The sequence below is a fragment of the Pelobates fuscus genome, chromosome 1 (assembly GCF_036172605.1).
Source record: "Pelobates fuscus isolate aPelFus1 chromosome 1, aPelFus1.pri, whole genome shotgun sequence".
NCBI lineage: Eukaryota > Metazoa > Chordata > Amphibia > Anura > Pelobatidae > Pelobates > Pelobates fuscus.
Window position 1 is genome coordinate 38,428,265 of NC_086317.1, and position 21,839 is coordinate 38,450,103.

Sequence of the window (21,839 nt, forward strand, 5' to 3'; positions counted from 1 at the left end):
GGAAATTGTATTAATATAAGGTATTTAAATATAGTGAGTGGTTGCTGTTTGGTCTTTTTTATTTCACATATTTATTGTACTTGATTTGGAGAGATCAAACATGCTTCATAAATCTGCACAATGTTTTAAACTTTTATTCATTTATTTGGCAGTGAACAATGCACCCAATAATTAGCTGTACTCACTTTGAACAACTAAAGGAAAACAATACTTTTGAACATTTCGATCATTTTGCTATTAACGTTCAGGTTTGTTTGTTTTTTGTGTTTTGTTTATTTATTTAATTCTTATATCTATCTTGTCCTTTTTTTAGCTTGATGTCCTGTTTGGAAATTTAGTGGAGATGGTGGAATTCCAAGTTGAGTTCTTGAAAACTCTTGAAGACGGAGTAAGGCTTGTGCCAGACCTGGAAAAGCTGGAAAAAGTAGATAAATTTAAGGTATTATGGAGTGATGATAGGCCATGAAATAAGAATCAGACCTGTTTTCGAAGTTAATATTCACCATCAGATATACCAACTCGGGGTAAGGGTTCTGTAGAGGTTGCTGTGATATATCCCTATTTTCCAACACCCTCTGCTTATAGTGCCTTAAAGGAAAAAGCGTGGGTCGTAGCTGGTTACTAAATAATAACTCAGCCGCTGTACTGATGTGCCGGGCACAGCTTTACACCCTTTGTGCCCGAAATTTTAAAGGGACACTATAGACACCATATAATCTTATCTCATTGAAGGGATTTTGGTGCCTGAAGTCCCCTGGTGCTGTCCCACATTTCTGTTTTAAAACATTTTTAAGTGGAGAACACGGAGGATCTCTGGAAGTTTCCAACTCAGCCCCTCTGGAGGTATGGCGTTACCCTTTGCCATAGCCATACCAACTCCGTGATTGGCTGAGACAGTAAGCGTACACTCTCAGCCAATCAGTCACCAATCACTGTTTGCGGTAATGGGGAAGCATGATTCTGATGATAAACAATGTATTTCGTTCTCCCGGTCACCTGACTGTGCCTTCAGTGACTCCATTTGTCCCTTACCTTTCTTAATGTTAAATTTGGCAATTCTGTTGGTGATGTGCAGTTTAGGTTACAAGTAATTATGTTGGGTATTTTATAAACTTTCTGTAGTGTTTAAAATAGTTTTTACAATCCCCCTCTCCCTCCCCACTTTTTATCTTTTTCCTCCACAAATAGTGCTGTGTCATGACAAGTTAGGGTTATTATAGTTCAGCTATCGCTCACTGAAACTCCTGCCGTATCCATAAAGTTCTACTCGCAGGATTAGCTCATCATTTAAGTTGGGGCACTCTCTGGATTGGGGAGAGCTCAGAGTGAAAGTGGCACAGCCTGTGAACGCACAGCCAATGCAGAACCTTCAAACGTGACTTTCTTTCATTATAATTTTTTTTATTTTGTTTGGGGGGGGAGCATAGTTTTCATGCATTATCTTTTTAATACATTTAAAAAGAGGAGTTAGATTTATACGGGAGTGTCCTTAAAAATCCGATTTATTCTCTGTCTTACAGAAAGTTTTGTTTTCCCTGGGTGGATCCTTTTTGTATTATGCGGACCGCTTCAAGCTGTACAGTGCTTTCTGTGCCAGCCACACGAAGGTCCCTAAAGTATTAGTTAAAGGTAAGATTGTATTTCTATTCCTTACAGTGAGTTGAGACTTTATAACCTTAAAAGACAAAATAGAAGGGCATTGTGTTTGTTTAGCAGATCATGGTTTGGGGATAATAAAAACGTAAAAAAAACTTGGCCAAATTTTGCATATCTTTTTTTAGTTTTATTGTGTAAATCTAGGGGTCATTTTCAATTATTTTCCTGTTAGTACAAATATTTTAAAATCTAAAAATATTTATTAGTTTCAGGCTGGGCCATTGATAGCTTTTTAGAAAACAACAACAACAAAAAGATGCATAACAGAATAGTACATGTGGTAAGGCTATTTCTTAATAACTGACGAGATATGTACAGTACTTAAGAAATTCTAATCGGGATACAGGAAAGTCCTATGCAGCAAGTTTCTCTGTGAGGGGGAAGAGTCGGTGCTGCACCTTAAAACTCTACGTTAATCTATATCAGTAATTCGTCGTTGTGTATGTACAGCCAATTAAAGCGGCTAGCTCATGGGGTTTCAAACCTCTTCGTATTCGGAGTGCCTTTGTCCCTTGTAATGTTTTTGCATTTGTGTTTTATAATTCTTTATGGTTGCTGTGAGGCGAGGTTTAAACGGTTACTCCAAGTACCTTAACCACTGTATTCCTCTGTAGTAGTTATGATGCCAGGAACGCACTGGCGTGTTTTGGGGCAAGTTTGCCCTCTTAGCTATGTCCCCGCCAAGCTCCGAGGCTCCCTGCCACTGAGGTGATGTGCTCCCGTCTCCTGCAGAGGTGCAGAAGTTGGCAGCCGATCCAGTCGCCATTCATTGAATGAGAGTGTCAGCTGACTGCTCTCAGCCAATGACTGGCGCGCTGTGCAAAGTAAAAAAAAAAAAAAAAAAAATTGCTCATAGTTGACATTAGCACAGAATGGGTGGACTGATGACATGAGGATGTCCAGCAGCCTAGGGGTTATAATTGGTATGCGGCTCCATACATACTCCAGGCGCTGTGACCAATGTTCCCTCTAATGTTTAGTAGCTGGTGTACGCTGAATTAAAAAAAAAAAAAATTGTGGACATTTTTTTTTCCCTCTGGTATGTGCACATTGAATGCTTGTGCAAACTTAAACATGTAAATCCATTTTATTACATCACATTGATCACATGCCACATTGTCTACATTTATTGCAGTTTGTCTCCATTTTTTTATGCCCACATCCATGCCACATTGCATACATTGTATGCCCACACCATGCCACATTTCCTGCATATTTCAGTTTTCCTCCATTTAATCATGCCCATATTGTGCCACTTGCCTACATTTAATCATGCCCACATATGTGCTACTTTGCTTACATTTTTGCCATGCCACATTGCTTGCATGTTATTATGCCCACAGCAACAACCATGCCAGATTGCGTTACTTTGCTGGAGGGATGACTCTAACTCTCTGAGTTTGCCTCAGTGCCTGATTATGCTGACTCAGAGTGACGATAACTCAGTCTGCTCCCTTTACACTCTGTGTGAAGCTCTGTAAATCTCAGCGATATATAGACTTATCAAGGAACAGTGACCGCAACCACTTCAAATCCCTGGAGTGACCATGTGCACGCTCTTGTGACTTGTCTGTGTTTACCAGTGAGTTGTAATCAGGCTGATTTGAGAAGGGAGGGCAGTACCATGCTAGCGCAGCGTGCCTGCCGCTTCAGTTAGCGCAGTGGAGCCAATGGACCTCCAAAACCTCCTTGGGGTGTTTCTGCCCCGCAATAATAAAAGTGCTGATTGCTATTTAAATTGTCAGGAAAATGATGAACTCCTGACTCATAAAGCATTGAAAATGTATTTGTATTAAACAGTTTCTGCTTCCACTTTGTTTTGTAGGCTATTGTTAGCTATGCTCTAAAAGTGTAAATCTTTTTTTGCTTTTAATTTTTTTTATATGTTTTTTTGTATGTATGTTTTGTTTTGTTTTATTTTTTTTCCTCCTGTGTGTTTTTTCCCCCTCTGTATTTCATATTGGCACACTCTCTTGTTTACTCTCTCTGTGCCTTTATGTATATGTCACATTAATAATTTGAAGATTGATTCGCCGTCATTGGGAGGAACGTATTTGAACGGTGCTGGCGGCTGGCGGCCTTCTTTGTGTCTTTCTCTCTGGGGAAACTCGAATAAAAGAGTTCACATGCTGTTTGTTTTTTCGTTTGAGTTTTTGCACGTTGGCAGTAGTGCAGTGTGCAGCCAGGCTTGCTCTATTTGCTATTAAATATTAAAACGTTCTTATTTTTAGGTCTAAATGCCATTACGATAGCAATTTATGCATAATTACTTTTCAAGTGCATGCATGGTGCGCTCGGAACACATTAATAAAACATTATTTCATTGCCAACGTTATCTTCGGTCCCATGACAATAGAAAGGCCATTTCTTTATTGTAAAATGGTATTGCTTGATAACAAAGCTATGCGTTTTACATTTTTACCACGGTGAGTAAAAATGAAAATTGACCAGATCTTCTATACTTAAAGGGACACTCCTGAGCCCTAAAACACTTCAGCATTTCACTTATGTGTGAAGATTGTGTCCTCTTTTTCATTTTACAAAAAGTGCAGATTTCAATCGAATAAACCCTGTAGCTGTTAGACAACTGGTCTGAACTCAAGAGACAGGGTACCTGTCTTGCAAAGACTTCGCATTGAGCTGCATTGGGAAGCCTGTGATTGGACAGCCACAGAAAGTCTGGACTGGGGAAGAACGGGAAGGCTTGCAAAGGCAACAGACAAGAGATCAACAGGTTTTGCAAGAAGTTTCTGGATATACCCCCTATGGGAAAAGAATGCATGTTTTCATATGGGATATGTCTACTAAACAGGGATATTTTTTTTAAAGCCATTTTTATTATTTTGCCACTGGAGTGTTTTAAGTTGCTCTAACGCAGGCAAATAATTTGCCAGGTGTTCCGACAGACATGTAGAGAGGTAAAATATGTGAGAAAATAACACGAACAAGCCATCTTCGTCATGCTAACAAATCAAATGTATTCACTAAACTGTGAATTGTCAGAAATACAGTCAGTATTTTCAGCTTGGTTTATTTGGCCTAGCATTTGAGATCCACTTGAATAAACCTTGAATTTCCAACAGATTCACACCTTAGTCAATACCCTAAACAAAATAAAATTTGTAATAAAGCGTTTTAGCTCAGTCTAGCTTTAGTTCCTTTGGAAACTGGGCCGGGGGAGGAATTGATTTCTTTGGTTGTTTATGAAATATGCTCATTGCAGGACACATTGTTGATGTGTTTTATTGTTCGTGTACCTGTCGCTTTGTTTATGAAATACTTATCCTGACTTTGTTGGAATTTCAGTTAAAATCCGAAGACACCATAAGACAACGTAATGGACTGCTTTGTCTTATGGACAAGACTGAGTCTGACAAAAAACAGAGCTCCGCCATCAAGTTTTGTTCAGTCCCAGCCGTTGTCACTATTAATGGCTGTGCGATTGATCTGTGAAGGCATATGCCTCTGTGTTCTACTCTCACTCGTACGGCAGTACAGAACTGATGCCAAGCACCAGGAGCTGAATAGAGCACTAGAAAGGCGATGGCAGTGGCTTTGAGGGACAGCTTCAGGTCAGCAAAAACTACCTGCAACCCACAGTCACTGGACTCACACCAGATCTGTCACTTTCTGAGGTCTTTGTAGAACATGTAAAAGCCTCTGCCAACTGACCTGGATAATGTTGGTGGATTCTTAATAAATGAAACTTTGTATTCCTGGCACTATAGTATCTCTTTAATACAGAATGTGCAAGTATATGTTGCATTTGTTCATTCACTTTAACCTTATCTTACTCGCATGCCCTGTTAGATTGTTTGAGAAGCAATTTAGACACCCTTTATTCTCCAAATCAAAATGCAACTTATCCACAAACCCAGGTTCCAAGCATATTGCTAGTTGATGTCATAAGGGAAATCACGAATGTGCAATGACACAATTTAAACAAGAGACTTATTGGAAAGTGTTGTGGGTAAAGAATGTGTGTACATTTTGAGCAACAGTAACGCAAGGAGTAGTAGTCAGCATGGTTTATGAAAGGCATTATCAAATTAGTCTTTTTTTTTATGAAGTTCAAACATGGTGGGTGGGTATGAGTAGTATTAATATCAATAAAGTGTAGTTGACTAATTTGTTGCTATGGCTACGATTCAACTTTAGTGTTAGCATGCTGAATCCTAATATCCGTCTTATCTCAGCAGGAAGAATTGGTGACCCGCGTCCCCCAGTGGGCTCCAGGCTGGTTGCTTAGTTAGGGAGAGAGCATAGGGTGAGTGTGTGAGTGAGTGTCAACCAGAGAGCAGGTTAAGTGGGCCTATGCTATGCGTGTGAGCAGAAGAATGATTTGTAAGGCCACTGACACCCCATGCCAGCAGTCGATAGAGCCAGGTCCCCCCTCCCACAGGGACATTTCAGGCTTTGGGGCCCAGGTGAGAGTCGGCAGGTCGGCTTAGGGATCGGAAACAGGGCTTCCCACTACCAAGTGGCGGTGATGACTATGGGTCTAGGGACTACCGTGAGGGATGTGGATGTCGCGGGAGCGTAGAAAGTTTGGGGCATAAGGCGCATCCCCGGTCTGGTTTGGTTTTCCCCCGTGGGGGATACCCTCGGGGACAGAGCGGGCGGGAGCTGGTGTCGTTAGAGTGAGGAAATCTCCACGACCCTGGCAAGAGGGGAACCTGTTGGTGCGGAAATGACAGTGTGTAGCGGATGAGTGTGTAACAGCAGGGGGACATCTCATTGTATGTGGGTACCTCAAGACAGAAGTGCAAACATAAAACTTGATTAACAAGCGAAAAAATAACCATAAGCATGTGGTAGTATTATGTGTAGGTGGCCTGGCCCTGCAGACCCTTGGTGAGAGCTCAGGGTGGTGGCCATCACATATGTTTCAGGGGTTATCCATCAGGGGACAAATGTCTCGGACATTGCTGGATTCCACTCATGGGGTTTGGGAGCGGGGTTGTTTTAAGGAGTCCTGTGGGAGACCCAGTCAGATGTGCCTCTGCCTGCAGATCCGTGATGGAGTACGTAGTTTCTCCGTGGAGTACCAGGAGCTTGTGGGTTGAGCGCCATTGATACTTGACGTTATGTGTACGGAGCAGGGATGTAACGGATCTGAGGGATCTCTGTCAAGCCATGGTTGCCCCAGATAGGTCCGCGTAGAAGGTAAGGGCCATACCCTCAAAAGCGTACGGTGAGTTTCCCCTGATTGCGGTCATAACCTCATCCTTGTCCTGTCGTCTCCTTGAAATCTTACAATTAAAGGGACACTCCGGGCAACCAGACCACTTCTGCCCATTGGAGTGGTCTGGGTGCCAACTCCAACTACTCTTAACCCTGCAAGTGTAATTATTGCAGTTTTTTTATAAACTGCAATAATTACCTTGCAGGGTTAACTCCACCTCTAGTGGCTGTCTACTAGACAGCCACTAGAGGGCACTTCCTGCATCATAGCACAGAAAACCTGTGCTAGAGCGTCGCTGGACGTCCTCATGCTGTGTGAGGACCTCCGTCGCTCAATTCCCCATAGGAAAGCATTGAAAAGCTGGAGTTTCCCTTTAAGTCCTATGTTGCTGCCGCTGGGGTTGTAGCCGACTTGAGGATTCACTCCTTTAGCCTGCTTAGGTGGGAGTATTGCACTCACCAGGCGCCTCAGGAAGTAAGGAACGGAGTCTGCTATGCCTCATATCTTGAGGTTTTGAGCGCGGTGTGAGTCCTCCAAATGCCACCAGCCTCTGTTCAATTATCAGGTGTTATCATTGCATCGACTTAAACTCCTGTTGCAGCTGAGTGGCTTGTCGTGTTTGGTTTTGGGAGTCCTTCTACAGGGTCCCCTTGCAGCCTGTCAGGCCTTGGTTTCCTTTCCTGATATCAGCCACATAAGCGTGTATGTCCGCCAGCAGTTCCTGCATGACCAACTTTGTGACCAGGGTTGAGTCCGGTTGCAGCATGGTAACAGCGAGGTTGGTAGGCGGATTTCCTCCACATCCGAGGTCTGCTTATCTGATTCACCAAGTCATTGTCGATGTAGGCGGCCATATTGGGTTCCAGAGCGCAGTGTGCCCACCGTCAGAGATCTCCTATTTTTGTTTTTTTGTTCTTCCTGCCCATCTCGTATGTGCTTATGGTGGGGGGGGGGGGGGGGGTGAGGGTAAAAGTGGATATTTTAGCGGTTTCTTTGCTTGATGCTACGCAGCGCATAGTGCGACCAGTTGGCTTGGCTGTTAGGCTCCGCCCCTCATTATACGATTATTTTAACTGTGTTCTAATGTGGTGTGTATAAAAGTGAAAACACAAATGGCTGTTCAGAGAATCTGATGATCTATGATCTATTTAGATTGAGGTCATTACAGTTCCACATAAAAGATAATTGTATCAGTAGGAAATTGTATCTATCTTTAAGCCAGTTTTCAATCCAACACCTTGAGTACAACAATCAGTGAAGTAATGAGATTGCTCAAACACTCTTAAGAGATCCCCTTAACCCTAACATCAAAACAGCAATACAAAAAAAGTTTTTTTTTTTTTTGTATTGCAGTTTTCAATCCTTTCTAATCACACCTTTTGCTTAGACTGGATTGAAAACTGACTTGAAGATAGAGTGCAAAGAGTTCAGGATTTTATTCAGGGTTCTCTTCTTAACAATGGAATTGATTGCAGTTTTTTTTTTATTTGCACGTTTTAGTTTTGTAAGATAATTGTCTGAACTAATTGAGGGAAGATTAGTCAAGTAAAAGATGATATTAAATATAAACAAATGAGAGCCAAAAATATATAGTATGTGTGAAATAAGGCACTGAAAATTTTACAATGATGAAGCTGTAACAAAACTCCATGTAAAACGCACTAAAGAATTCACCCAGATGTAGGGGGGGAAAAAACTGAAAAGTACGTTTTGTGCTGTATTCTAACGGTTATAATTAACTCATAGTTGTCAATGTCATCCATAAGAACATAAAAAGAAATACAAACAATGTTTTGTCATATTCTTTTGACTTTGAAGTGTAATGTGAATTCACCCTCACAGTATAAAAAAAACAACTTAGAGCTTATAGCGTTTTAATAATGTATATTGTGGCAGCTTGTTGCTTTTTCATGTGTTGCATCTACGTGCTAAACACTTGTCACTAACTTGAAAAAGATACAGATTATTTATAGGATTTTTCCGACAGTGTCCCAGGGACATTTGCACTTGTTCTTCACTTGGCTAGAAGCAAAATGAAAAAGATCTTTGGGTGAAATGTTTTCCACCCAGCATGGTGTAACACAAGGCTGAAACAGGGTCAGAAGATATGCAAAGCGAGACAGGGGTTCCGCTCTGTGCTCTATAAAGGTACACAGGAGCATGCTGCTGTAATGGTACAGATAGGTGCAGTACTGTAATTGTACACAGGGGTACAGTGTTGCAAAGCCCGACAATGTGATACTAAAAATGTCTAAAAATGTGTCCGATACAGTGAGATATTTCAATGCAGGATCAAAGGCGTATTTTACATTTAAATTGCCTAAAACGTCTTTCCACAATTCAAATAAGCTTAATAGCTTAAAGAGCGCAACATATTCACAGGCAGCCCTACATCTGTCAAAATGTGATTCCTAAAGGAAATAAAAAAACATTGAAAAGAAAATGCATTAATTTATTTATATTATTTCTTACAGCAAAAACAGATTCCAGTTTCAAAGCTTTTCTCGATGCACAAAACCCAAAGCAGCAACATTCAGTTACCCTCGAATCATACCTGATCAAACCCATACAGCGCATCTTAAAATACCCGCTACTCTTAAAGGAGCTGTATTCTCTGACTGACGCCGAAAGTGAAGAGCATTACCACCTAGATGGTAGGATCCCAATACACATGACTTGGGGGGGGGAGGGGGTACCTGAGCATGTTTCCTTGAGGGGGGGGGGGGGGAGGGGGGGAAGGGATGGGGGGAAGACATGGGGGGAAGACATGGGGGGGCTTAAGGAATAGATCAAGATGGATAGGGATAGGACCTAATAAATAAGGGGTATCGGTGGAGGGGATATAACGTTGTTTGCCAACATGCGAATTGGCAGTGGAATTTTAAACTTTCAAAGCAAGCCAAACTGAAAGAAAATGCTTTATTGGAGATTTTCCAGGCTGTTTTGGCACAAAATAGTCCGTGCCTGATAGTCTGAGGTTTAGTGAATAACCTTGAAATACATTTATAGATATAGAGAAATAAATGAACAGATACAGATGGAAATAAATTGAAGAATAGATGGATAGGAATAGAGAGAAATAAAAGAGCGGTGGGTAGATAAACGCAAACTTGCCGAAACAGACATACGGTAGATATATCTAGATATGTCTATAAAAATAGAATTTAGCTACTTCTATACAAACACCCTGGCAGAGGCTCAGCTCACCAAGAACAAAATGATTTTGAATTGTAAATAACCTCAAGGTCACAGTAATGTGTGATTATCCTGCTTTTCAGTTCCAGTAAAACGCCAATATAGCTAAGAAGATATTTAACCTTCACCGGGGCTTTCATGTTTATTTAATGACTACTTAATATCTCCGTAGCCGGCAGACACGGATTAGGATGCCTGACAGTTCTAAACTGGGAGTGCTTCAAAGGTTCTGGCTGGGTTTAAATAGGTTATTGTGTTTAACCCTGTAAAAAAAAAACATAGAACTATACATTGCTCCTAATTCTAACACCTAATGGATTGTTTGTGATTATTCTAGAATGTTTTAATTAATACAAATTAGAAATTGTTTATCCATATTTTTTTTTATTTTTTTTTTACTGAATATTTTTCTTGTTTTGTTTTCTCCCTCCCTCCCAAGTGGCTATTAAGACTATGAACAAAGTTGCAAGCCATATTAATGAAATGCAGAAAATCCACGAAGAGTACGGAGCGGTGTTTGATCAGCTTATAGCAGAACAGTCCGGGGAGATTAAAGAGGTATTGAGGTTTTATCAGAATTTTGTTCTACCTCCTTTTTATCTTATTTTTCGACTTGTTTTTCGATGTGGTTCTGCACTCTGCATGACACATAACAAGATCTTGAGATATAGGAGCCTAATTGGAAGTTTAATCAAAGCACTGAATGAGTTTGACTTTTGCAAAGGGATTTATATAATCACAGTTGCCTGCTTGGAGAAATTACGCTGTTTTCCAAAGATGCTCTTTGGCCTGTATTTTGTGATTTTGTTGCCAATTCACTGTTAATTGAACAAATCTCTTAACTTCCATTTCTTTTCTGTTAATGTGGACTGTTTAATTATTTAAAATTACATTTCAATTAATTATAATCAGTACTTTATAGTTCTAGGGTTATTAATTCTCTGAAAGCCTAGGTATATGTGTATCCTGGAAATAAAATATTACAAGGGAATAATGGTTCTCTGTGAGCTTTTCACTTTGCGAAGTCCAACAGATGCACAAATCCAAACAAGCAGTTTATTAGAGGATATTCAGAGTAAGTGATATCACAGTTGTATTGTAATTGTATCCATATACTTTGATTCTGTGTCGTAGGTGGCAGATCTATCGATGGGAGATTTACTTCTGCATAGCACAGTGGTCTGGTTGAACGTGCCAGCGTCACTAGGGAAATGGAAAAAGGATCCAGAACTGGCAACATTTGGTATGCTGCTTATTTTGAAACATTTTGGTTGCACCACCCATGTACATTTTGGTGGTAATGTTTGGTATTATAATAGTATATTGAAATGCACGACACTTATAGACATTTGGATGGGTTATGTATAAAAAGTGTCTGTTCTATAAGGAATGGAGTCCACAAAGTAATGGGCCTGATGGCTCCACTGGGGTGAATGATCCATTTTTAGTAATTAAGGCCTCTTTTTTTTTTTTTTTTTTTTTATAAATCTCCTTCAATGCAACTGAAATGTGATGTTAAATGTGAAGTCTTTAACATTAACATTTTTTTTTCACATGAAATGTTATAGGTAATTTGCAGTTTTTCAGAGAAACGACTGTACCCTTTGAAGTTCCATGTTGTGTTCATGTGCCTCACCTGGGATACTCTATTGTGTGCCAGAATGCTTTGCTTTTAAGAGAAATTGCACAGAATGCTTGAGGCATTGCAGGGAATGTTCCATCAATAGGCTCACATGTGGAGTTGGAATGTGGTGTGACAATTTTTATTTGTTTACATCTGTGTCCATATGACAATTTATAGGCTGCACAGCAAAGTGTATTGGTAAAACTAGATGATTAAAGTCAACATGGCAGTTAAATCGTGCATGTCGTGTAGCTTTGAACCTCTGTTACTTTATAAAACTTAACCTTTCATTTATATCTCATGCCGGAAAGGTTGCTAGAGAAAATGTTACCTTTTTTTTCTTTTAATATACTTCTTTGCTCAGCTTATACTTTAACTGATATTTTTTGTATATCAACATTAATTACAGTAGTAGTCTGGCATGGGTCAATTGGCAACCACAGTGGGTAGCATGCAGTTGGCATTGCAGGATGCTGGCTACTTCTTACATAGTTACATCATTACATAGCTGAAAAGAAAAGAGACTTGCGTCCATCAAGTTCACATGTGTTTTTTTGCTGTTGATCCAAAAGAAGGCAAAACAACCCAGTTTGAAGCACTTGCAATTTTGCAACAAGCTAGGAAAAAATTCCTTCTTGACCCCAGAATGGCAGTCAGATTTATCCTTGGATCAAGCGGTTATTACCTTACATTGAAAGATTATATCCTTGAATATTCTGTTTTTGCAAGTATGCATCTAGTAGCTGTTTGAACATCTGTATGGACTCTGATAAAACCACTTCTTCAGGCAGAGAATTCCACATCCTGATTGTTCTTACAGTAAAAAAACCTTTCCTTTGCCTTAGACGAAATCTTCCAGATCTAGATTGTAAGTTTCCACGGTAATGAAGCCATCAACAACTCCTGTATTTGTTTGCCAGATATTAGACGCTCTCTTAAATGTTTTGTACCTTTTGTCTTTTCACTTGTACCGATAGTACCCAAGAGCAGCACTGAATGTGTTAGCACTTTATTTAAAACATAAAAAAAAAAGGTATAATCCAGATCAGAGGACACATTTCAGATGAATATAATATTGGGTTTGTTTTGCTGGTTATTTCACTAGAACTCTGTGTAGATTCAGTTATGCAATGTATCTACAGTGGATCTGGTCATTCACTCGAAGACTACTGATTTGTTCAGCTCTGTTGAGTATGACTTTTTTTCTTCTAAAGAGATTTGGACCAGGAAAGAGAAGGTTGAGAAAATCACTGAGGCACATAATCCTTTGTAACGCTCCGTTGTTAGTTCTGAGCTTGAAATTGGAATTGTACCCTAATATTTTGTGACAGGTTGGTGTTAACTTGTGTCTCAAATGTTTTGGTGCCGTAGAGAGATTGGAATGACTCACATTGTCTCTTACAAGAAGCTTTAGAGATCTTTCTGATACATCAAACTGGTTATGAAAGGTCTGCCTGGTGGACATTCAAACTAAACAGCCCTCTCTGTTATCTCAGTGTCCTGTAATCAGAATGTGAAGTAAAAAAATAAAAAAAAAAAATCACCATTTTAAAAGATAAAATATTTCTAGCGGCTTGGTATCAAGTTGTTAAATGTACCAGCAGATGGCTGGTTTCCTTATTGCACCTGGTAGTCGACTCCCACCGGCTGCTCTGACAAGTGCTGAAGGTTACAGAGAAGGACCTTCAGGGTTATTTGTCAGTTTTCTCATTTAATGACTGTGAAATATGGAGTTCTGCGCGTTTGGATACTTTACTATGGCAACAGGGAAAGAGATTGTGGTTTCTTATTTTAAAGGATAACTCCCATTGTGTGGTTTTGTTTTGTTTGTTTTCTTCTCTCTTCCCTCTTGCAGTGGGTGGCTTTGTATAGCAGGTGATTTACAAGCACAACTAATAGTTTGTTTAGTGTAGTGTTCTAAGCTGCTCTTTGTTTGTGACGGAACAAATTTAGAATCCGTCGATACAGGAGTTTCCTTTCCGGTTTTACTTCTCGACACCCAGCTTTCATGAAATACATATACGTGAAGTAGGGATGGTGTTACCACCAGTGCAGATTCCATTTTGCATTTTCCTGGTTTGTGTCATGAGACCATGCAGGATGTTGCTCTCGGCATATTAAGAACATTCCATCTAAATGGCCATACTTGTGGTCGATATGGTAATGGGAAATACAATTGTACCTTTATGTGCTTTTGCAGTTTGATGCAATGAACAATTACATGTTATCCTCTGGATTGTTACATCATCTATTTACATTGTGTGGGGTACATTATCATGGGAGGGTCACTGAATTGCAAAATGTATACAGAAATAGCTCATTTTGGAATTATTCTTCATGTGATCTATAAATCACGGTTTTGGTATTTTAGCCTAACTTTTGCAGTTCAATTTCCAATCTACCACAGTTTGGTGTTTGGTAAATAAACCCTGTAACAAGTAAATCTTCTTTCTCCGCTAAAATATAATTTTGTTTTTCTTTCCTCTCTCCAGTGTTTAAGACGGCTGTTGTGTTGGTTTACAAGGACAGTTCTAAGCAAAAGAAGAAGCTGGTATGTTTTTACCGTGTCGCTCATCCAAACAGAACTAGCTCAAACTGCTCTGAAAAGTGTCGTTATTTTGATCATATTTATTAAAGGGATCTAAAAATTTACAATTTTCCTTATAGTAAATTTTGCCATTTTTTTTTTCTAAGATCTTTAGATTTCAGAAGTCCACCAGATTTACAGTGGCAGGACACATTTTCTGCAACTTTTCTGTTGGAAAAGTGTAAAAAACAAAAAAAAAATCATAAATCTGAATGCCTTATTTAAAATACCAGTATAGAACAGTAACGGATGAAAAAAATCCAATAGATTTACTAATGTTGTCATAAATTCGGCATAAATGTTTTGGTGTTACTTTGATAAATGTTCCCCCTGTTACTTTAAATTAAGAGCTTAATTACTTTAGAAAAAAATGAAATCACTCAATGCCAACTGTAGGTTATTGGATGGAGGTACTGGTGGCTGTTAGGAAACGTACCACCACTATAACTCAATAAGGTCACATTCTCTACTATAGAGAGAGGGAAGATTGGGAGCCATTTTCACTATTCTGTTTAGGGAGGATGAATGGCTTATTAAATATTAAAGAATGGATTCAAGAATGAAGGAATCTGTAGCATTTATGCCAATCATCTAGCTGACCGTTTCCTAATCGATTTAATTGCAGGGTGGGTCTCATCGAGCATCAATGTTTGAAGACCGTGATCCTTTTCGTTTCCGTCATATGATTCCAACCGAGGCTTTGCAGATTCGAACAATGACAACTTCAGGTAACCAAAAAAATAAAGACTCCATTGAGCCCATTACAGAAGTCAATCAGTGTTCTAAACTAAAGTGAGAACTCAAAGTGAATCAAATGTAAGGCAACAGACGCCAAACTGGATGCATAGCTGAGTAAAATTATTTTTAAATTTCTGCTGTTTTGCCTAAAATCTGATATTCCCTTTGAATTTTATCTTTAGTTTTTGTATCACGCCTTGAGGTGACTTCAGACACGTTGGTTAAAAACAATAGCTGCATCTTAATAGAAACCTCAAGAGCTAGTGATTTCAGGAGCACGAGGCTTTCCATTCATCTATGTTTATCTCTTCCTATTTAAGATGCTGACACCAACTGTGTTTGTGAGATCGTCCACGTGAAATCTGAATCCGAGGGCCGGCCAGAGAGAGTGTTCCATTTGTGCTGCAGGTAAGTGTACATTTGGGAATCTATTTTTGTTACATTGTTTTCTATAGCGTAGCTTTTACAATCCTGTATTGTTTGTCTCTTACTGACATTTAGTAATTCAGTTCTAGATACAGAATATTCCACCATTTTAGAGGAAAATCTAAAAATCCCAATTAGTTTTTGGTTTTGGTTTTGGTTTTTAAAATCTGATTTAACATAGCTTTGTAAATATGCATGCTAATGCTTGTTGCATATGTTCTTATATATGTTCCTCCATCCCCCAAAAATATGCCGTTAAAGTGGCCCTGTAACTTACAGAAGTGTTTGCTTATTTTGCAAATAACCCCAAACCCTTACTGACTGGGTGTTTGCGGACCAGAAGTAGAAGCTGAAGGGAGAAACCCTTCCCTGAAGGGAGAAACCCTTCCCTGAAGCGAGAAACCCTTCCCTGAAGCGAGCTGTCCCACGCTGTTCCTTTAACAATGATGCATGGTTTGCTTTACCATCAGAAATGCTGGCAGTGCCTTCAAACTCTAGATCTCAAGCTTATACATAAAGACACTCCAGACCTCACAGTCCCAAGAGGAGGGAAGATATGAGGGTATCTGGAATCTAAGGAAAGGATGACGTCATATAACGTAGAGAGAGAAGTGCAGGGGCATTAATATTAAGGCAATGGAGTGTAGGGGAGGCTGACATTCAATGAAGTGAAATCAGCTGATGGCATCCATTAAATCGAATGCCTGGCATTAAATGAAGGAAGCTTTGATATAAAAGGAAAGTCAGATAGAGTGGGAATTGGGGAAATGAAGAGTGACTGGTGTAAATTGAAAGCGGAGAGAAGGGAAATTAGGGAGATTTTGGGCAGCCAGTATAAAGGGAGTGTAAAAGGGGGCTTGATAAGATATAAGCGGTTTAATATATGGTAGTAGTGAGGTTGTCCCCTCTTGTATATTTAATGCTCTTTGTCAATATGATGATAATAGATCTCTGTATATAAACCTGTTTGTTGCGATTTATTTCAGCTCTCTGGTAAGCAAGAAGGAGTTCCTGAGGGCCATCCACTCCATTCTGCGTGACAAGCACAGAAGACAGCTGCTTAAAACAGAAAGCTTGCCCAACTCTCAGCAATATGTTCCCTTTGGGGGAAAGAGACTGTGTGCGTTAAAGGGTGCTCGTCCAGCAATGAACCGAGCAGGTAAACAGCGCTGTGATTATCCATGGTGATAACATTTGTACAATTAATATTCAGGTGTGTGTGTCTGTGTTCGTGTTTATATAAAATGTTTGTGTAGTAATTTTTCATTCACCCTGTGTGATGCAAACATGTTAAGCTTCTTGACTTATCTTGCTGTTGATTAATTATATTTACAGCCATTTAAAGGGACACTCTAAGCACCAAAACAACTTCAGCTTAATGGAGAGATTTTGGATAGAGATAAAATTTATGCAGTTTCACTGCTTAAAGCGGCACTGTCATGCCGAACTTGCCTTTCCCCAATCGCTTCCTCTTCTCTTCCTCTCTCAGGATCTGTTCTTCATTTCTTCCTGTCTGCTCTAGTGTTCTTTATAACATAAGACAACGTAGGGACTACTTTGTCTTATGGAGGTTTCCTACGCCTGACCATCTATGACCAGTGGAGGAGCAAAGTGTGCTTCATTTCCTGTGGTCAGAGAAATTTTTCCACACTTCTCACATTTCCTCCGTATTCTCGCGACGCCTCCTTTCCGTATTCCTGAACGCCAGCAAAACTGGCGAATTTCGCCCTTACAGAATGAGAGCAGTTTGACCCTGAGTTTTCCCTGAGTGGCGGCCCTGAATGAAAATGGGGGGTGGCCTATTGTGTGTGTCCCCGTCCCCCACCCATGGGTGACGGGTGGGGGCTAAATGTGAAAATACCCCATCCCCAAGCCCCTAGTCACCCCCCCCCCCCCCCACCCCAAAACAATTAAAGTACTACCTACCCCCCTCATACTAAAAATAGTGAGGAGGAGGAGACCATGAATCTAAATCCCTGTAAATAAATAAAATCCTTACCATTTGGCCCCAAAGAAGGCCAAATAAAAAAAAAAAAACATAATACCCGTCGAACTTATAAAATAAAATAACAGAGTGCAAAAAAAAATCAGACGATCAAAAAAAAAAATCCAGACGCTAAAAAATAATCCTTCTTCACCCAGCGAGGGCACGACGCAGACTGAGCTCCGCAGGGCGGGGAAAGGCTTATAAAGCCTTCCCACGCCCTGCAATTAGGCTCAGAGCCTAATTTAAGCCAACCAATCAGTGCTCTGACAGGTAATTCTCTACATTTACCTATCACAGCACTCTGATTGGTTTACTTGGAATCCAACCAATCAGAATGCTGAGTCATTTTACACTGAGTGGGAAAGTTCTTTGGAACTGATTGGATGCACCCCCATTCCCCCCCCCCCCAGCTGCTCACTGTTTAGTAGACATGCCCCGTAGAGTGGGGGAGGACATGGGGGGCTTAGGAAGTGGCAGGCACTGCTCCCTGCCGCTTCTATTTTTACATATTACAAGGAGAAGCTGTGCGCCGGTAGCTCCATCCTTGTAATAAACCAAATGAACGAAGAGGTCTTCATTCATTTGTTTGAAATTTCTATTCATTTATTAGTCTTTCTGACGAATGAATAGATGAAATTCCCGATCGAATGCCCAAGTATTTAACTGGGCATGCGCGGGAATTTCACAGCGCTATCTAGTGTGGGCAGATGATCTACCCACACAAAGATGGAGGCGCCCAGGACCTAGGTCCGGCCAGAAATAAAGATTTAAAAATAGGTAATATAGGGGCTAAGGGGCATTTGGGATTGACTAGGGGACAATTAGATGTAGTGGAGTCGGGAGGGGGGGGTTAAAAAAAACAAACAACTGGATTTGGCCATGACAGTGCCACTTAATTTTATGTCATTTATCACTTTGTTTATACAGACCTAGTCAGACATCATTCCCTGGCTGTGACTTATACAGCCTTCCTAAACACTTACTGTATTGACAAATCTAATTTTTAGGCTTACTGTATTGTAGAGTTTAATTAAGATTTTCATATCTCCTGCTCTGTTAGTAGCCTGCAGGAGACTCGTGTGTGTAATGCAATTAAAAGTCAATTAACAGAGCAGAAGAAAAGAATGTCTAAAGTAGACACACTGTGCTGTTAGATCTGATTGAAAATAAAACCATTTTTTTTTTTCATGTTGACTGTGTGAGTCACAGCGAGAGGAACTGTGGCTTGGGCTGCATAAACAGAAACAAAAGTGATTTAGTTGTGATATGGACTCTATGATGGTGTTTAAATAATGTCCAGTGTAGAATAGGCATTACTTGTGCCAGAATGAAAGAAGTTTGGTGAGTAGGCTATAAAGCAATGTAGAAATAAGGGTTTGAAATTTAATGTAAAGAATCTCGAATACTGCCAGTAAAGGTTAAGATGGAGTCTCACAGGTTTCCAAGCCTTAATGTTGGGGAAAAAAATGTTTATGTTCAACATTCTCTGGCAACTGCAAGAATATATTTGTAATGGCTCCTTTTATTGGTCTTTTTATTATTTTCTCTATGCAAGTTTGTTATAGCAGCTCGTATACAAGTCCTTTAGTGGTGTTATTGTAGAGAGATTACTTCTTCTTTCTCCCTTGTCAAGAATGTATCGTGCTAAATTGAGTGTCAAATATTCTTGTCTTTCTTGATATAGAAAGCACGCCAAATGTTAAAGGAAACAATTTTTTGAATAAGTGTTTCTAATATGGGTTCTGCTTCGCAATGTATTGGCTTAGGTATAACCATGGATGAAATTTAGTTAAGTATCACAACTCTGATTTCTAACTCAGTTTTTTTCTCTAGTTTCTGCTCCCAGCAGGTCTTTAGCCAGAAGACGACGTCTGGTAAGGAACAGATTCACCATCGACTCAGATACTGTATTCTCAGCCAGCCCAGATAAGGAATCCGAACCAGACATCGAACCAAAACCTCCACAGCAGACGGCAAACAGTGGGGACACAGACCGCTGGGTGGAGGAGCAGTTTGATCTTGCCCAATATGAGGAGCAGGATGACGTTAAAGAAACTGATATTCTAAGCAGTGATGATGAGTACTGTGAATCTATTAAAGGTGGTTCTCTAGAGAAGGATCTGAGTGAGGAGCTTGAAGCCACGTCGATCTCCAACCATCCATTAGCAGGTAGAGCTCAAAACTCGAGTACACATGCATCCCGAATGGCTCAACTGAAGAAGCAAACCGCATTTTCCGGGCTCAATGGTAGCATTGAAAGCAACACAGAGGAAGTCATTTGGGTGAAGCGTGAAGACTTTGTTCCCACCAGAAAATTAAACACAGAAATATGAAGAGGTCACTTACAATTTTTTCAAAGGTCAAATTGAGGTGGCAACCTTTTACCCTGTACATGCACTGTGGAAAGTTGATCCTTTAGACTGCATACTTGCACACGACACGATGACATTGGCAGCTGTATTGGCCATTTGGCCAGTTTTGGGTTACAATACTACAAATGCAAATCCTGTTACACAATCCCAAAAGTCCTTTCATCTGTAATGAAGAAGGGCTAAAAATTATTGTATTTATTCTAAAACAATCAGGGTTGGAAAGTTTCAAAGGTTTAAGGGATTTTAAGTCCCCGAAATGTGATAGCACAAGGAACGAAAGGGATTTACGTTGTGAGAAGTCAATCATTCCTCTGTTCCTACTGCTTTTCTCTTGTTTATGAAATCTCAGTGCTCCTCACCTTTTCCTCTCCTCATTGTTACAGTGGCTTTGTATTTAGGAGTATTTGAGGTATAGTTTGGGGTTTATGTTGTAAAGCTATTTTTTCTCCTTTTTACTATATTTGCTGGTTATTTAAATGGTTATGTTTTTGGAAGATGTTTAGTTTTTACAAGGAATATTCTAAAAATGCCAAACTCTTACCAGAGACCCAGATGTAACACTTGAAAGAAATTATACAACTTTTTTTGTATTTATACTTTTTAAAATTCAGGGACACCAAGGGAAACGGGGCATTTTACATTGTTAGCCTACAAAATTCAGATAATCTAGTCTTTCATAGGGGATAGGACCACAGTAGTTTTATATGTAAATATATATATTTAATAAAGAGAATCTCAGATGAAGACATGCACAGGTCTACAATTAACATATCCTGGTTTTCGAAGCCATTATTCTATTCACAAAACCAAAGCCCTTCGCCAACATGAACATTAGTCAACTCAAACAGGCCATATCTTATACCTAGTTTGGACAAGCGCAGGTTACTTTATCATCTCCCCTTCCCCTCCTTCCCCCTCATTTGACCCATTTTATTTTTTTATTTAAACCTCTGAAACTGACAAAAATTACACCCGGCATTATTTATTTATTATTTAAATTGAATAATTAAGGAAGGACATGGATCTGTTTTTATTGCAAGAATTTTACACGTTAAGGTGTTGTGCAATGCGTTTGACTTAAAATCTTCATGTTGTGATCACTAGATGGAAATAGCTGTATAATCTCTTCTTTATCGGGGACTCCTCATACATAGAGAGGTGAAATAGTGAATTTCCTTGCCCCCCTTTTTCCGTGAAGGGTTTCAAGGCAATTTATTTGATAAGCTATAATTCCATTGTGACGTGTAAAAGTGAAGACCTCAAATGTTAATCTTGCTACTCATTGCCGCTTTAAATGTCACTACATAACTTATTTTGATTGATGTGACAGTGAATTTTTTGCGATCCATATGCAATGCTTTTGAAAAGACCCCCCCCCCCCCCCTTTCCCCACCTATCCTTTGTAACTCTATTGTCATTTTTATGCCATCTGCAGTTCACTTGTGTATGGCCTAATGATTAGTCCAAGGCTTAATGGGCAGTTTGTGTACTGTATCGAGCAGAGTATGGTCAATTGTGGAAAAACTGGAGAGTCTGGTGCTTCTATCCATTCGAGTGCCGAAGGGTGCACGGAATTGTTATCGCTGGTTTCACAGAGCTTTTCCCTCAACCCTCTGGCTCTCGAAGTGTAATGTTGGTACCATTCTGTGTACATATTGTTATGACATGTCTGTCAAATCCGTTCTTATATATTTCTTTTATAAGCTGAAAGAAGGTCTATTTTTATGTTTTTAGTTCTATGAATGAAAAGTTGTAAATGCTTGTTAAACAATAAAAACATATAAAAAGAAATTGGTTTGTGTGTGTCTTCCTTTATCCTCATCATGCATGTTGACAAAAATAAGTATGTTTTAGCCCTGATGTGGATTATGCTTGGCCCACACTCTTGGACCTGAATCTTAATCCGTTGTTGTGGCAGTTGTAGCATTGTGGACCCTTTTTTCTTTATAAATCCTGCAGTTTGTCTCCTTTTTCTTACAGATTCTGAGTGCATAGTAACTGGGCTTTCTCACTGTATGCACTCTATTGATGGAATGATAGTAGATTTCAATTTATCCTCCTTGGAAGCA

The 21,839-nt window shown here is 39.7% G+C and overlaps 1 protein-coding gene across 8 annotated transcripts in view; it reads left to right on the forward strand.

Moving 5' to 3' along the window:
- The window catches only part of TIAM1 (TIAM Rac1 associated GEF 1), a 277,233-nt gene extending 255,692 nt beyond the window's left edge, over positions 1–21,541 (forward strand). For all 8 annotated transcript variants that reach the window (XM_063447935.1, XM_063447957.1, XM_063447946.1 and 5 more), the window contains 10 exons: positions 314–439; positions 1,521–1,629; positions 9,316–9,495; positions 10,476–10,594; positions 11,171–11,279; positions 14,153–14,211; positions 14,873–14,975; positions 15,306–15,393; positions 16,398–16,570; positions 19,232–21,541. In XM_063447935.1, the coding sequence (XP_063304005.1) occupies positions 314–439; positions 1,521–1,629; positions 9,316–9,495; positions 10,476–10,594; positions 11,171–11,279; positions 14,153–14,211; positions 14,873–14,975; positions 15,306–15,393; positions 16,398–16,570; positions 19,232–19,731 (1,566 nt within the window). In that variant the 3' untranslated portion in view covers positions 19,732–21,541. The remainder of the gene's footprint in view (positions 1–313; positions 440–1,520; positions 1,630–9,315; positions 9,496–10,475; positions 10,595–11,170; positions 11,280–14,152; positions 14,212–14,872; positions 14,976–15,305; positions 15,394–16,397; positions 16,571–19,231) is intronic.
- Positions 21,542–21,839: the final 298 nt, after the last annotated feature.